The sequence below is a fragment of the Heloderma suspectum genome, chromosome 7 (assembly GCF_057233095.1).
Source record: "Heloderma suspectum isolate Gila_16-S chromosome 7, 16-S_ref, whole genome shotgun sequence".
Lineage (NCBI taxonomy): Eukaryota > Metazoa > Chordata > Lepidosauria > Squamata > Helodermatidae > Heloderma > Heloderma suspectum.
Genome location: NC_139464.1, coordinates 53,038,152 through 53,052,580, shown reverse-complemented (window position 1 = coordinate 53,052,580; position 14,429 = coordinate 53,038,152). Strand labels below are relative to the sequence as shown.

Sequence of the window (14,429 nt, the reverse complement as noted above, 5' to 3'; positions counted from 1 at the left end):
TAGTCTGTGCTGACTTCCAGTAGCACCATAGTGGCCCTTCAACATTGTCAGAGATGATAGTACAGTTAGGCATATGAAGTTCCCCTGCATATTAGTACAGGATTGCTTCCACTGTCTGCAGCTGCTCAGTTTTCCAGTCTCCCTTGCAGTAGGAATGTTTGTATAAATTATTTTAATTGACAATGTCAGCAGGTCAGGAGTTTGACACAAGCAAAAGCTGTTAACAAAAAATATATGCACTTTTTGGGAGGTAACAGCTATTGGGATATAAGGCTAAATTCTCCTGTGTTTACCATCCTGAGACCATTGACAAATTGTATTGAAATCAATGGAATTCTTACTGCTTAATATTTAGGGAAATTGACAGTTTCTCAGTATATGGCCCCTTCCAACTTGGTGATTCTATATGTTAATAATCTTTTTTCAAAACTCTAGAATCTTACAAGAGTGAGCTGTCAAGATTAAGAAAAAATGGGAGCCTTTACTGGAGAATTTTACTGTAGAATTTATTTCGGTGTGGTTCTTCAGTATTTTGTACTTTAAAAAAAAGGTGTGCGTGCGTGTGTGTGTGTGTGTGTGTGTGTGTGTGAGAGAGAGAGAGAGAGAGAGAGATGCATCCTAAATAAGTGTTGTGGTTGAAACTAACTTGAGTCTAGGCCATGTTCACATTATATTTCTTGGTCCACTCTAGGCATGGAGAGCGCAATCACATTGTGGCAGTTCCTGTTGCAGTTGCTTCTTGATCAGAAACATGAGCACCTGATTTGCTGGACATCCAATGATGGTGAATTTAAGCTACTTAAGGCAGAAGAAGTGGCTAAGCTGTGGGGACTCCGAAAAAACAAAACTAACATGAATTACGACAAACTGAGCAGAGCTCTGAGATACTACTATGACAAGGTATTTTTTTTCAAGTCTAGTAATATGTCAGTAAACAAAAGTAATCATGTGTACACCATACTCTATGTAATAGTTTATATATGCATATATTCATAGTCATAGCTAGACACACAGTCGTATGTACACCAGACTGTACACCAGATACTGAGATCATCTTCAATGTGCTTCTCTGAGTGCCCTCACCATTAAAAAATGGAAGGTTTGCACAAATTGAAACAAATTTCTCAAGTTTCTCGTATTAGTTTATTCTCTGAGTTTGCGTGCATGCATATTTTCAGATATTCACCAGTGTCTTTCACTTGATCCAGAAGGAGAAGGAATATGTGACAATTAATTAGCAAAGAAGGTGGCTGTGCTGTGCTTGCCACAGAGTTGCAGCAGCAGTTCGCTTTGCAGACTCCCAGATTTCATTTCTGCACCAAATAGCTGAAGATATTATGCATTTTGAAACATGTGAAAGCACTTTTTCAATATCTGTGTTGCTGTGTTGTTTAGTAATCTAGTCAAATACCATAGCAGTTCTGTCATCACTAACATTAATACCTTTGAGTATTGGATCTAAGATATTTGTAGCAGTGTGAATTGGCTGTGTAACATAATTATTTCAACATGCCACTTTCATTCATTATTGTGAAAGATAAATTATTTCATGATTTTTAATGTTCCAATGTTTCTAATTTTCTCTCAGATTTACAGTGCTTCTGTTTCAGGCAAAACAAAAACAAATCAAAACCACCCTTTCCTAATTTCATTTGCATGCCTTCACATTTATAGTTAGGAAATGAGATCCTATGTTTAGTTATTACAATAAAACCACACCATTGATTTTATGAAACTGTGCCCCCATGATTTGTTGTTTCGTTTAATATTGGCCAGATAGTCTCCAGGGAGAGGTTTGGGGTGAGCTTCCGCCCTAGCCATTTAGAGTGGAATTGCCATACTTCATTCACTCACTTTTTATGGAGCATCCAAACAACACTTTCATCCAATCATTGTCATCCTGTATTTTCCTTTTGGTTCTTCTGTCTTTTCTCAGACCATAGAAAGACTGACTTTTTCACAAGAATGGAAAAGTAGTGCAATATCTGCAGGTGTAGATGCTTTTAGAACTACCTTCCATCATTTTAAAAGGCTGGGGTTTTGATGTGGTCAGTCAGAACTGGGAAAATGAACGTATCGCAGCTCAGTACATATTCATTATATCCCTTGTGGTTGGTGCCATTTATGACCCTGTTGATTAGTATTTTTTTAATTGATATTTTAATTAGTGTTAAAATCTTTTTACAGCTATAATTTTTAATGAAAGACAGTTATAGCAGTATAACACCTTAATGCTATAGTGATAAAAGGATTACAAAAAAACCCCTTTCTAGTCATTGCCATTAACCATGCTACAAAAATGGTAATGACCTGAATAATAATGATTTTAAAAAATTCTTGTAGTATTATAGCGGTATAACATCAAATTAACATTGTAGTGTTCTGGTGTTATACCTACCTTTCATTTAAATATAACCATAACTGCATTTTAGCAAGAATTAAAAGATTTTTTTTTAAATGAGTCACAAACTGGTTCCTATCCATAACAGTTATGTCACAACCACTGCTGTGAATGAAACACAATGGGATAAACACATAGAAAAAAACACAAGAAAGGCAAATGTAAGTCTGCTTGTAGCTTAAAATGGAAGAGCAATGATTGGGTAGCAGTCCGGAAGCAGGAGGAAGTACAGGAAGAAGGGTAGGAAGTGGAATACAGAGGAAGAAAACAGAAAATTCCTGAGTTTTCTGTTAGGTGGCTTTGCCAATTAATCATATTGCATATAGAAAATTCTTGAGTTTTCTGTTAGGTGGCTTTGCCAGTTAATCATGTTGCATATAGGACAGGATCGTAGGAAGCTGCTTGTGTCAAAACTGTTCAGCCAGTATTGATACTCTGAATGGTAATAGATCTACAGTGCCTCAGACCGAGTTCTTTCGCATTTGTTCCCTTTAAGTGGAGATGCCAGGGATGGAACCCTGGCCCTTCTGTATGGTAGACCATATGCTCTGCACTGAGCTACTTTGTCCAGACACTAATCTTTTCCCACACCTGGTTTGGTGTTTTACACAGAACATCATCAAGAAGGTGATTGGACAGAAGTTTGTGTACAAGTTTGTGTCGTTCCCTGAGATTTTAAAGATGGATCCTCATACTGTGGAAATAAGCCGGGAGAGCCTTTTGCTGCAGGACAGCGACTGCAAGATACCTCTTGAGAGCAGAGAACAACACAAGCATGGCCTGTCAGTCCTGAAAAGCACAAGCCGTAATGAATATATCCATTCAGGGCTGTATTCCTCATTCACCATCAACTCCCTGCAAAACCAGCCAGATACTCTCAAGCAGATCAAAACAGAAAAGCTGGAGGAGAAACTGGAAGAGACCACACCTTTGGAAGAAGTCCGGACTGTTATAAGATTTGTGACAAACAAAACAGACAAGCAAGTCATGAGGCCCATTGTGTCGTTGCCGTCAACATCTGAGGCGGCCGCTGCTTCTGCTTTTTTAGCATCCTCTGTCTCTGCAAAAATATCATCATTAATGTTGCCCAATGCAGCCAGCATCTCCTCAGCATCACCGTCTTCCTCCCGGTCACCATCTCTGTCTCCTAACTCACCCCTCCCCTCAGAACACAGAAGCATCTTTTTGGAGTCCAGCTGCCAGGATTCCGATTCTCTTGAGCCACTGAACCTCTCTTCAGGATCCAAGACAAAATCTTCTTCTCTTCCCCCAAAGGCTAAGAAACCCAAAGGTTTGGAAATCTCGCCACCTCCAATGGTTCTTTCAAGCACTGACCTCGGCTCTATTGCCCTCAACAGCCCTGCACTCCCATCAGGATCTCTGACTCCAGCTTTCTTCACGGCCCAGGTAAGTCCTGGACACTTTGAATGACTTACTGAAACCCGCCAAATTCTTTTCCCAAGTGGGCTGTTCCTCTTTGTGGGTTGCATTGGGGCTGTGGAACAGCTCCAAGGATTATTTGTGCTCTGTTCACTACTATATACACAACCTGTGCCCTTAGTGAAAAGTGCCTTGAAAGAAACAGGAGGCCAGTCAGTATGTAACTTATTATTTAAATATTTGTTGGGTGACTTTTCTTTTAGAGGTCTTCCAAGTGTTGTCCAGCCATACAAACAACCAAATTACTTACCAATAAAGATTTAAAACACAGTAAATTGAAAGCCTTGGGGAATAATAAGATCTTAAGCTAAATGGCAATACTTTTGGAGACTCGAGGATCTGTTTGGGGAGGTTGTTCCAAAGAGAGGCACCCCCACTGAAAAGGCCCCATCCCAGGAATGTGGTGCCCTCTTTACCTGAGATACTTTTCCAGTATTCCCAGGCCTAACATTGAATAAGCCATCCTTCTCCAACGTGGTGCCTTCCAAATGTGTTGGATAACTCCTGTCATCCATAGCAAGCATGGCCAATGATGGGAACTGTAGTGCAACACAACTAGAGGGCACCAGATTGGGGAAAGCTGGAATAAACTAATTATAGTTGCCAGAGGGAATATGAAAGAAATAACCTGGGTCAGCCATTCACATCAATCCATTAAAGCTGTTTCCATCGTATTCCGAATGCGACCAGAAAGATTAACAAACAAATACGAGGAATTCTTGGATCAGATCCTGGCCACAAACACAGTGGGATGCTTGGCTGATTTTTCTAGTACCACATGCAGTACGCATTCATTAAAGGTGACCTTTTCATTAGCTTGTAAAACAGATCCCATTAATGGGTTTTTAAGAAAATACTTTTAAACCTATTTCAATTTCAGAGGCTTTGCAGGTTCATAAAAGCTTTGCTGCACAGTTCTCTCTGCAGAGTCCTGCCGCATAGTCATTATATCAAATGGACTTGAGTTGTTTAGGTTGCAGTGACAGGTCATCTGAAATTAAGAGTTCGTTGCTAAAGAAATCCACTGGCTTGATCTTAAGTTTACTCTTGAACTAACCAGCAGTATTTGGTTTAATGCATGTCACCCTTGCTAACTTGTTAGGCTTCATGTAGTCCAAGTGATCAGCACAGTAGTCATTTCGGGCCAGGGTGCCAGAGCGTTATTCAGAAGAAAGGACTATTGTAATTAGTGGATTTAGACCTGGAATGCTGGACAGTGTGGAAATTAACACAGAAATAGGCTGAAGTCAGTTGCATTGTTTTGAAGTGGTAAGTTGAAACTCAACTCCAGTTAGAGCTGTCAGCTTTTGAATTGGCCCCTGTAGCTGGGCTTTTGATCTGCAGCCATTAGCAGGTAATATTTATCTGTATGCTATGGAAAGCTTCACCTGCTAATTCTTATCTAAAAGCTTTTGTGAGAAGCATAAGAACAGGCCAAGCTGTTTTGAGTGTCTCTGATTTTCCCCATGGTCAGTTGGCAACCTTAACCTCAGTCAGAGTGTGAGATAGACTGTTAGCGGATTAATTACATTTTGTATTTTGCTGGCACCATGGCCTTTCTCAAATGAAATATGAAATGACATGTTTAGGTCAAGCTGTTTTCTTTAATCTTTATTAATCATGAAGTGGCTGTGTGGCATTCTGGATTTTAAAAAAGCCCAGACTCCTTCAGGGTAGAATGAGCGTGTGTACAACTGTCTCTCCCTTTTGCATTAAGCATCAGATGAGCTTTAATGCAGGAACCTCCAGCACTGAGTTCCAGGCACCTACTACTAGTAGTGCCTGGAGTCTGGTAATGGCAGAAGGCTCTAGACTAGACTAGACTGAAAGGTAGGCTGGTACTCTAGGTAGAAAGGTAGTGAGTGCTGGGTTTTCTCTTTCCTTCTAGGAAGAGAATTGTGGAAGCCAGTTGCAACCTTCCTCTTTATACACTGCCCTCTTGCCGAGACTGTCCTGTTGTTCACTCCAGCACCAGAACTGAGCCCGTCAGTTGAAGATAATAACGCAAATACGTATTTTAGAGTAGAATTCTTATAAGTATGAAGAGATTTACAGCCTATTCTTATGCATGTTATTTACTCAGTGGAATTTAGTATGACTGTCTTCCAGCTAGTGCATACGACTACAGCCATAGGAATTTAATTTTGCATATACTCAGAGAAGCCTTTTTAAAAAGGTTTTTAGCTATAGGGTTCACTGAAGACAAATGTTAAAAAATGCACAGACAGTGCCCAGTAACAACCTACAAGTTGACAGGGGCCTTAGCAAAACTATCCAGATACATGGAAAAGATTTTCATTAGGTAGCAACCTTGTTCTCACCAGCTGGTGTCACGATTTGGGAGATAGAGGTCACATCTAGAAACAATGGTGGTGGTGATGATGAAACCCTATAACTTTTTCCAGATAAAAATGAATGCAAGAAACAATTATTTCCAAAGCCCAGGCAACAGCCTGACTTCAAATGCTGAGATATGAAATCATATTGTATCTTATTTTTAGCATATATTTAGTGGACACAAACCGTTGTTCATTGTTTCCTCTTAGCTCAGCTCCCTTAATTAAAAGCCATCCTGAATTGCACTCTATAAAAACATGCATTTATAAGGAGCACTTTCCAATGTATCATAAGCAATACTCATATGATGTGATTTTTCTTTCTCTGCAGCTCAGATTATACATTGTTAATTTTCAACCAGGGGAGAATGGTCACAAGAATGCACAGAAATGGCACGTACCCCCAGGGAAATAGTGGATGGTGGGGGAGGCAGGTGTAGACAGTGTGTGGCTTATTTGATCACCTTTCCCTGTCCCAAGTCTTGCTGGTCACACTATACTTAGCAATTGACTAGTTCAGTCAGTAGGTCCTCCAGTTGCTACTACTTAGATGCTTTTGTGTGTGTGTGCAGATTATGGGTAATAAGAAGGCTCTCCCCCCAGAGTAGTCCCCTAAGGGTAGCATGAAGTAATAAATGGCTACATATCCATTAGAAGTAGCACTTCTGGATTACATCCAGTTGCTGTTGCCAACACCTGGTGTGGTGGCGGTCTTGTAGTTTTAACAACTTCAGCAGCACACATTTTAAAAAAACAAGACTACTCTCATGTTGCTTCTTGATATGCTGAGGTCCCTGTGTCAATTTCATGTGGCAGATATATTGGCTGAATGTATCCTTATGTGCTGAAAGGAAGTATCGATGATATCATCAGCAATATTGCTAGTTTGCAGTTGGATATTTATCTGGTTGGATAAATATCAGTCAGCACACCACATAAGGATGTATGCAGACATTCCCCACACAAAATACGTATAAAATCACGTCTAGGTTTCTGTAGCTTGTCAAAAGTAACTTGAGAACCAGACCTCAGTCCTGAAGAGAAGAAACGGGGTAAAGTAATAGAAGGTCATATGCAGAAACGTTGCAGAACATATAAGGGAATTTAAGCGCCCATTTTCTCAAAGGGGGCTAGGGTAATTTTAGAGGTGGGCTAGGGTAATTTTAGAAATGTGATGTTTTTAATGTTGAATTTTATTGTATGAACTGTTTTTATAGTTGTACATCACCCAGAGTGGCTGGGTGACTGGCCAGATGGGCAATTAATACATTAAATAAATAAATAAATAAATAAAGAAGGAAGGAAGGAAGGAAGGAAGGAAGGAAAGAAAGAAAGAACATTAGATTTCAATATGATCTACGCTTTAAGAAGTCTAACACAATCGGACTTTTATCAGCTCTCTGATTACTTAAGTAAAATCTCTTTGTAAGGTAAGAGCTCTGCCGTGAACCTTATATAGAGAAGGTTTAATATTGTGTATTAATACCCTGTAAAGTTGGACAAGCTGACTCTCCATAGGGAACATAAAAGGCCCAAATAATCTGATGGCATCACCTCTCCAGGTGTTAAAATACATGATCATCAGACAGGCGTTCTAGTCCAGTGCATGCTAAAACCACCTCTATTTGGCTTAAAGAAGGGGTGGGCAACTTATAACCCTCCAGATGTTTTGGCCTACGAGTCCCAGCATCCCTCACCATTAGCTATGCTGGCTAGGGTTGATGGGAATTGTAGGCCAATCTGTCTGAAGGGCCACAAGTTGCCCACCCCTGGCGTAAAGAATGCTCTGCGCTCAGATGCCATAGAAAAGAATGGGTTTCAGACATTTTGCCGATTAGGGAGAGCTTAGTTCTGATCATGCCAAAAGACATGTGGTAGGACACAGTGATCAACACACTCTGTGATGCTAAAAAAGGAAGCATAGCTATTTTGGGTACAAAAGCCTGAGAATTTGCAGTTCTTTTAAAAATAAATGACCTGACAGTTGCTTTCTGAGCTGTGGGCTGCTTGCAAGAGAAATCTCAGCTTTATTCATGAGTCATGCTATTGAAAATAGCAAACAGTAAGCACAGAAAATCCACACAAGCCTTGTTGGATACTCTAAGGCTGCAATCCTATACACATTTACTTGAGAGTAAGCCTAATTGAACTCTATAGGATGTATTTTTGTCTAGACATGTTGTATAAGATTGCACTGTCAGGCTGCAAGTCTGTGCACACATACCTGAGTAAATTCCACTGAGCACAATAGAACATACATAAGACTGTACTGTAAGCCTTCCAGAGGGGTACTGTGTTATGTATGTTACACTTAAAGGACTAACATATCATAACCTTTTGTGCATGTGATGAAGTGGACTGTAGTCCATGAAAGCTTATGGCATTAAAATTGTTAATTTTTAAGGAGCCACAAGACTTGTTTTTGCTGTAAGGGTGCAACCCTATGCACTCTTACTTGGGAATAAGCACTACCGAATTCAATAGGACTTAACTACGAACATGCGTAAAATTTGATGGTTAGAGGATATGGAAGCTCTTCATAGGAGGTGCATTCTATAGGTCCCTTGTCATTCTAGATGCAAGTATATTCTTTATTGCACAAAAGGGGCCAGTTCACATGATACAGCGACTTATCATAGGTTAATTAACCCACAATTAGCTCCAGCACATGCGGGGCTTGTGTGGCTGCCATTTTGAATATGCGACCTCCAATCGGGGGTTGCAGCATCTTGTGCAAACCTGGCCATCATGGATTAGAGGGTTAAACAACCCACACTTAACCCAGCTATTAATTGAGGGTTAAGTGTGGGTTGTTTAACCCTCAATTAACCCACGATGTCTGGGTTCACACAACATGACGCAATCCCTGATCAGATGTCACATATTCAAAATGGCAGCCCCATACTGCTGCTAATCATGGGTTAATTAACCCACAATAATCCACCATGTCATGTGAACAGAGTCAACATGTCCACTGCTATTGTATTGACTCCTTTGATAAAAACAAGGTTTATTTCTGATATAAGTTGCTTATATAAGATTTTGTTGCCGTCATTTGGTATCTTACATCCAGGTTTACACCAGTGGATCATAGCAAATGCTGGTCACTCAGCCACATGGTGTCAGGCAACCAGAAGGGAATTACAGCTCACTGGCGGAACACATTCTTTAAGGGTCCAACCTAGGGATCTTGGAGAAATCTGCAACGGATTCAAATGAGTTTGGATTTCTATGAATCTGACTCATGGATTCCACAGTGGACTGCCTTTTCCTGAGTTGTCGGATTCTGCAGATCTGCTGACCAGTTTTTTACTTTCCAGAATTGTACGCAAATTTAGTCATACCCAAAAAACCAAACACCGACCAAAAATGTGCATTTCCCTCCTTAGGCTAAGGCGTGAAAATGCAGATTTGAGGAGGATTCGTGCAGTTGGACAAATGTGCATTTTCGGACATGCACATTGATGCAAGTGTGCCCTTCCCAATGCAAACACAAGTTTGGAAAATTGGAGAAGAATCCAATTCTGTCAATGAGCAGACGATGGAACGAAAGATGCCAGTCAATCCACAAAACACAGATGGAATGGATTTAACAAAATCTGTACATCCCTAGTCCTGCTGCAATCCCTGCTCAAGTGATAGTCAGTATGGAGTTGTCCAGACATTCTAAGCTCACTGCAAAGCTTGCTGATAATCACGGAAAGGGATCAATGTAATCTAATCCCTTGAGCTGAAGCTCCATCTGAATATATGTAACATGGAAAAGAGCAACATCACTGTCCATACGTTTTTGCCCTCTCTGTGTTACAAAACAAAGTGCCTCCTTGACTCAGCTGGGCCCACACAGCATGTGATTTTGGAAATGGTGACTCAAACAAGCATAAACTGAAATTATACTGTCAGTGAAATTGGTACTTCCTAATTTGGAGTAGTGTCATATCCTACACTGGACAACACCATTGACCAACATTTGTTTGAAATGTTAATAAACTTCCTAACTTAGGCATTAAAACATAGGGAGAGGAAGAAGAAGAGAGGTACGCATTATATATCAATTATATGAGGGTGTTCTGAAAATGCTGAAGAGTTCACACAGTAACGGATAGTTTCTATAGAAGTTCTTGTGCTTCTGTATGCACAAGTTGTTGCACAAGAAAAACAACTTTTTTTGATCTAGTTTCACTTTTTTCATGCCACACTCTAGTGCAAGGTGTCAAATAGTCCTTTTAAAAATGTTTTAAAACCTTTGGATTTAGCGTTCTCTCTCTCTCTCTCTCCCCCTCACAGTCATGTTTTGCTCACACTACCCTTTTCCAAGGAGTTGCATTAGAACCCACCCAAAGACACTGAGAAAGTATAGTACATGACAGTATAGGTATTTCTTCAACCAAATCCCCATTGAAAATGTTTATTAGAAAATTCTAAGATTAGAAAAGTAAACAGTTTAAGGCACATAGCCTTAAACTTACAGTACTGAAAAAGCTAAGATATAAGGAGCGAAGCAAAGGGAGAACGCATTCATTTCATACGTAATGTGTGTCAAGACACGACAAAGCTGAAGAATGAACACAGGAATGCATACACACTGGGTGTCTTTTGTCTTGCAGACCCCAAATGGATTGTTGTTGACCCCGAGCCCGCTGCTTTCTAGCATTCACTTCTGGAGCAGCCTCAGTCCTGTCGCTCCTTTGAGTCCTGCCAGGCTGCAAGGACCAAACACCTTGTTCCAGGTAGGTTGGACTTACGATGACCGCACTCTCTCAGGTGGATCTTGCTGGCCAGGTAGCCCAACAAACTATTGACATTGCTGTGAACAAGAAAACCTCTCCTTCTCCCGGGAAAGAAGAGCTTTAATAGCAGGGTGAGACAAGCAGTAAAGGTGTCAGAAAGCAGTAATGGCAGACAGTGCACTGGCCCCAACTTGTGTCACATAGCATCATGATCATGAGTTCTTGAAAACACAAGATAACCAGCTTTCCATATATCTCCGTATCAAAACGGGAGAAAGTGTCTTAGGTATAAACATGTTAGCATCATTACCTGGAATTTGGCCTCTGAGTTCACTTGGCTGACACAGGAAAAACTGGGCCTACCAATAACAGGAAGCATAAGCAGATTGTGTCAGGGAAGCACCTGGAGCAAGCAGAGGAGTTGTAGCAGCAGAATTATTATGCTGTTGAGTGGTGGTGGGAGGGACACCAATACTGTCCTCAACTATCAGGCATGGTATGTCAGGGTATGCGCATACATTTATGTTTGTAAGATGCACAGCTTTTTAAATTAAGCGACTGTAGCAAAACTGCTGTGTATACTGTCTGTAAATATTCAAGTTTGCGTTGTTTTGCTTTGCTACCTTGTATTCCCATGTTTTGCAATGAATATGGACTTGAGCACGCTCCGGGAGAGAGCGCAGGACAGGAAGGCCTGGTGTGCTATGGTCCATGGGGTCACGAAGAGTCGGACACGACTGAACGACTGAACAACAACAACAATTCCCATGTTTGCATTCCTTGGTTTAAAGAATTTAAAAAAGAAAACAAACGGATTTCTGGTAACAAGGATATTTGGTGGCCTTATACCTCTCTGCTGCTTACAATCAGGTCAGAGTTCTATTGTAAAAAAAAAAAGAAAGTAGTTTTAATGTTCATATTTTGCTTTCTCCACTACATACATGCATTCCTTGCCAAAAATGTGTGCTTGCACTTAAAGTGCTGTGTACGACAAGGTACTCCCACTGAAACACCAGTCACCAATTATAACAGGAAAACAAATTCCAAATCAAAAAACCCAAAGTGACATTGGGTTGTGCTTAAGCAAACAATGGGAAGATTAAGGAGAAGGTGTTGAAGGGAAAGAGTTGTGACCAATTCCCAAGTTGACAATATACAATGCACCTAGGCAAGTAAAATTCATACCAACTATATAAAGTGTTGTGAAAAAGTTATTTGATAGCAGTTCCTGCTTCTTGTAGATAATCCTGTATTTGATATGCTCTCACACACACATATAGTATGGAATGTACATTAAATTCAGAGAACTTGGAGGAAGATAAACCTTGTCCATTCAAACCCATGGATGAATCCCAACATGCAAAATCTTGAATTCTTGAAAACACAAGACGCCCAGCTTCCCATACATCTTCACGAAGCTAGAGAAGCTCTTCTTTCTTAGAAGATGACCCCCTTGCAGCAGTCCTAGAATCATAGAACAGTAGTAGGGTTGGAAGGGGCCTACAAGGCCATCGAGTCCAACCCCCTGCTCAATGCAGGGCTCTCTTTTGCCTCGAATAAATTATTTATTTTTAGCGTTTTATAATTCTGCACTTAGAGATTAGAGACATCCAGGCAGTTTCACATCGAAGCATCCATGACGTATCTGGTAGGGAGAGCCAAACACATCCAGCAGCTGTTAGTAGGATCCATCACATCAAGGGGCCTTTACTTGACTAATGTGTGGTTCAAAAAACGGCCAGGATGACAAATCTATTAGCGCAGGGAAAAGTGTTCTTCCTGAGAACCCAACAAGAAGTGGCAATAGGAGCGGAACTTGGACCTGATTCAACTCGCCAAATATTTCACTACCAAGCAAGGCTCACTGGAGATTGTATCCTTACAGGTAAAACCTTCCCTGATGAAGGGTGCTTTGAGGGCAAAGCCAAGCCTTTCGTGTTGTAGAAGTACACTTGGTAGCTAGCAGAATACATGAATGGGCAAAGCATAGAAATCAAAGCTTACTTTTCCTGGCAAGAACAAATTCCTGATCACAGGATGCAGATGCCTTCCCCCGCCCCCATTTTGACAGAAGGGGGCTTTCAAAGCCCAGAGCAAGCTTACTTTACCCTCTTTCAAGAGCCCAGACCCAGAGTTTTCTTTTTCTCCCCTTTTGGGGTATGTTTATGAAGATCCAGCTAATAGTGTGCTTTTCTGTTTACAAAGCGATGTATAAGCCTTGCCTCCTTCCCCCTTTCATGGAGAACATACTTACTCTGAAGAAGTGAAATTTACATGAAGTTTGTGTCTGTATTGTTGTAGTATTGCAATTATGTTTGGTTGCTTCTGGGGCCAAAATAGACACAATGGTGGAAGTTCTGTTTTTTCACACGTCTGCCCCTATTCACATATAAAGGTGGAGTGGGGTTTAATCTTGCTATCTACAGGGGTATCTGGGGATGGGGATGAGGATGAGGAAGCTGGGCCCTCCCCAAGGTCCATTGGACTAGGCAGTTTTCTTCAACCTGTCTCCCGTCCTGTATTGGAGCTATGAGATAGACCACAGGGAGATAAAGGATGGGAGAGTTCAGCTCCCCAAACCCACTCATCCCCTGGGCCCTTTGATATTAAAATTAGACCTCTCCACCCCTATTTGATTGAATAGTCATCTTGGAAGAACAAATGTAGCCGCTGCTATCACCTCTGGCTTGGCCCAAAGGGAAGGAAGTTTTGTAGTGGTGAAGTTTGTGATGTCTCCAGCAGAGCTAATCAGATACATACAAGTGACTCCTATTAGGAGGTTAGGTGAAGTCAAGGAAGAGGAAATTTGAATGGTGAGTGGGAGCTGCAGGGAACTCTTGGGAACATCAGAAACGAGCAGAGATAGCCCTGGTCTCTATTAAGAGGGACCTTTTGCCCTTAGAACTACACTACCGTGGTTGTTGCTGGACAAAGAAAGCTCGTTACTAAATTTTAATGAGTAAATAAATTCATAAAATATGCTGTGCATGTTGCGTATTTGAAGACTGGATGAGTAACTTCAGCTCCCACCCATCCTGGACCGTCTTCCCACTTTTACAAGGGAAAGGGAGAAGGTTGTGAAGCAGCAAGTTGTTCCTATTAGCCCAGTGGGTTCGTTGGCTAAGCATGGCTCACACTCCTGCTCATCCAGCAAGGCAGAGAAATAGATGTCCACTTACTGAGGCCTTGCTAGATGCATGCTGCACATGCAAAAGGGATAAAAATCCCAGCATCTGGGGCGCATACACAATTAATCCTTCCTAGATTGGGGTGTGCATGTACCAGCCTCATAAGCTTGGACAGTGTCCGTCACCTAGTTGTGGGGATATAACAGGAAGCAGATGCTGTTAAGGAGTGGGCCAGTGAGTAACCCAAGAGAAGCTCAACTTGATCAAATAAGCAGGTTAAATTAGTCCAGCACTTTGTTTCCAACAATGGCTGAGCACATGCTTCTTAGAGCTTACAAGCAGAACACTAAGGTGGGTGCAGCAGCAGCACCTCGCTTTTAGAGGTATACTGTCC

At 41.1% G+C, this 14,429-nt stretch overlaps 1 protein-coding gene across 2 annotated transcripts in view; it reads left to right on the top strand.

Moving 5' to 3' along the window:
* ELK3 (ETS transcription factor ELK3) overlaps positions 1 to 14,429 on the top strand; it is a 42,357-nt gene that overhangs the window by 22,351 nt on the left and 5,577 nt on the right. The window contains exons 2-4 of one of the 2 annotated variants that reach the window (XR_014784354.1): positions 692 to 900; positions 3,014 to 3,808; positions 10,785 to 11,777. Coding sequence is in view for 1 of the 2 variants with exons in the window: in XM_084810220.1 (XP_084666346.1) it covers positions 694 to 900; positions 3,014 to 3,808; positions 10,785 to 10,907 (1,125 nt within the window). In the remaining variant the exon portion in view is untranslated. The remainder of the gene's footprint in view (positions 1 to 691; positions 901 to 3,013; positions 3,809 to 10,784; positions 11,778 to 14,429) is intronic. The other variant, XM_084810220.1, reaches the window with a different exon arrangement.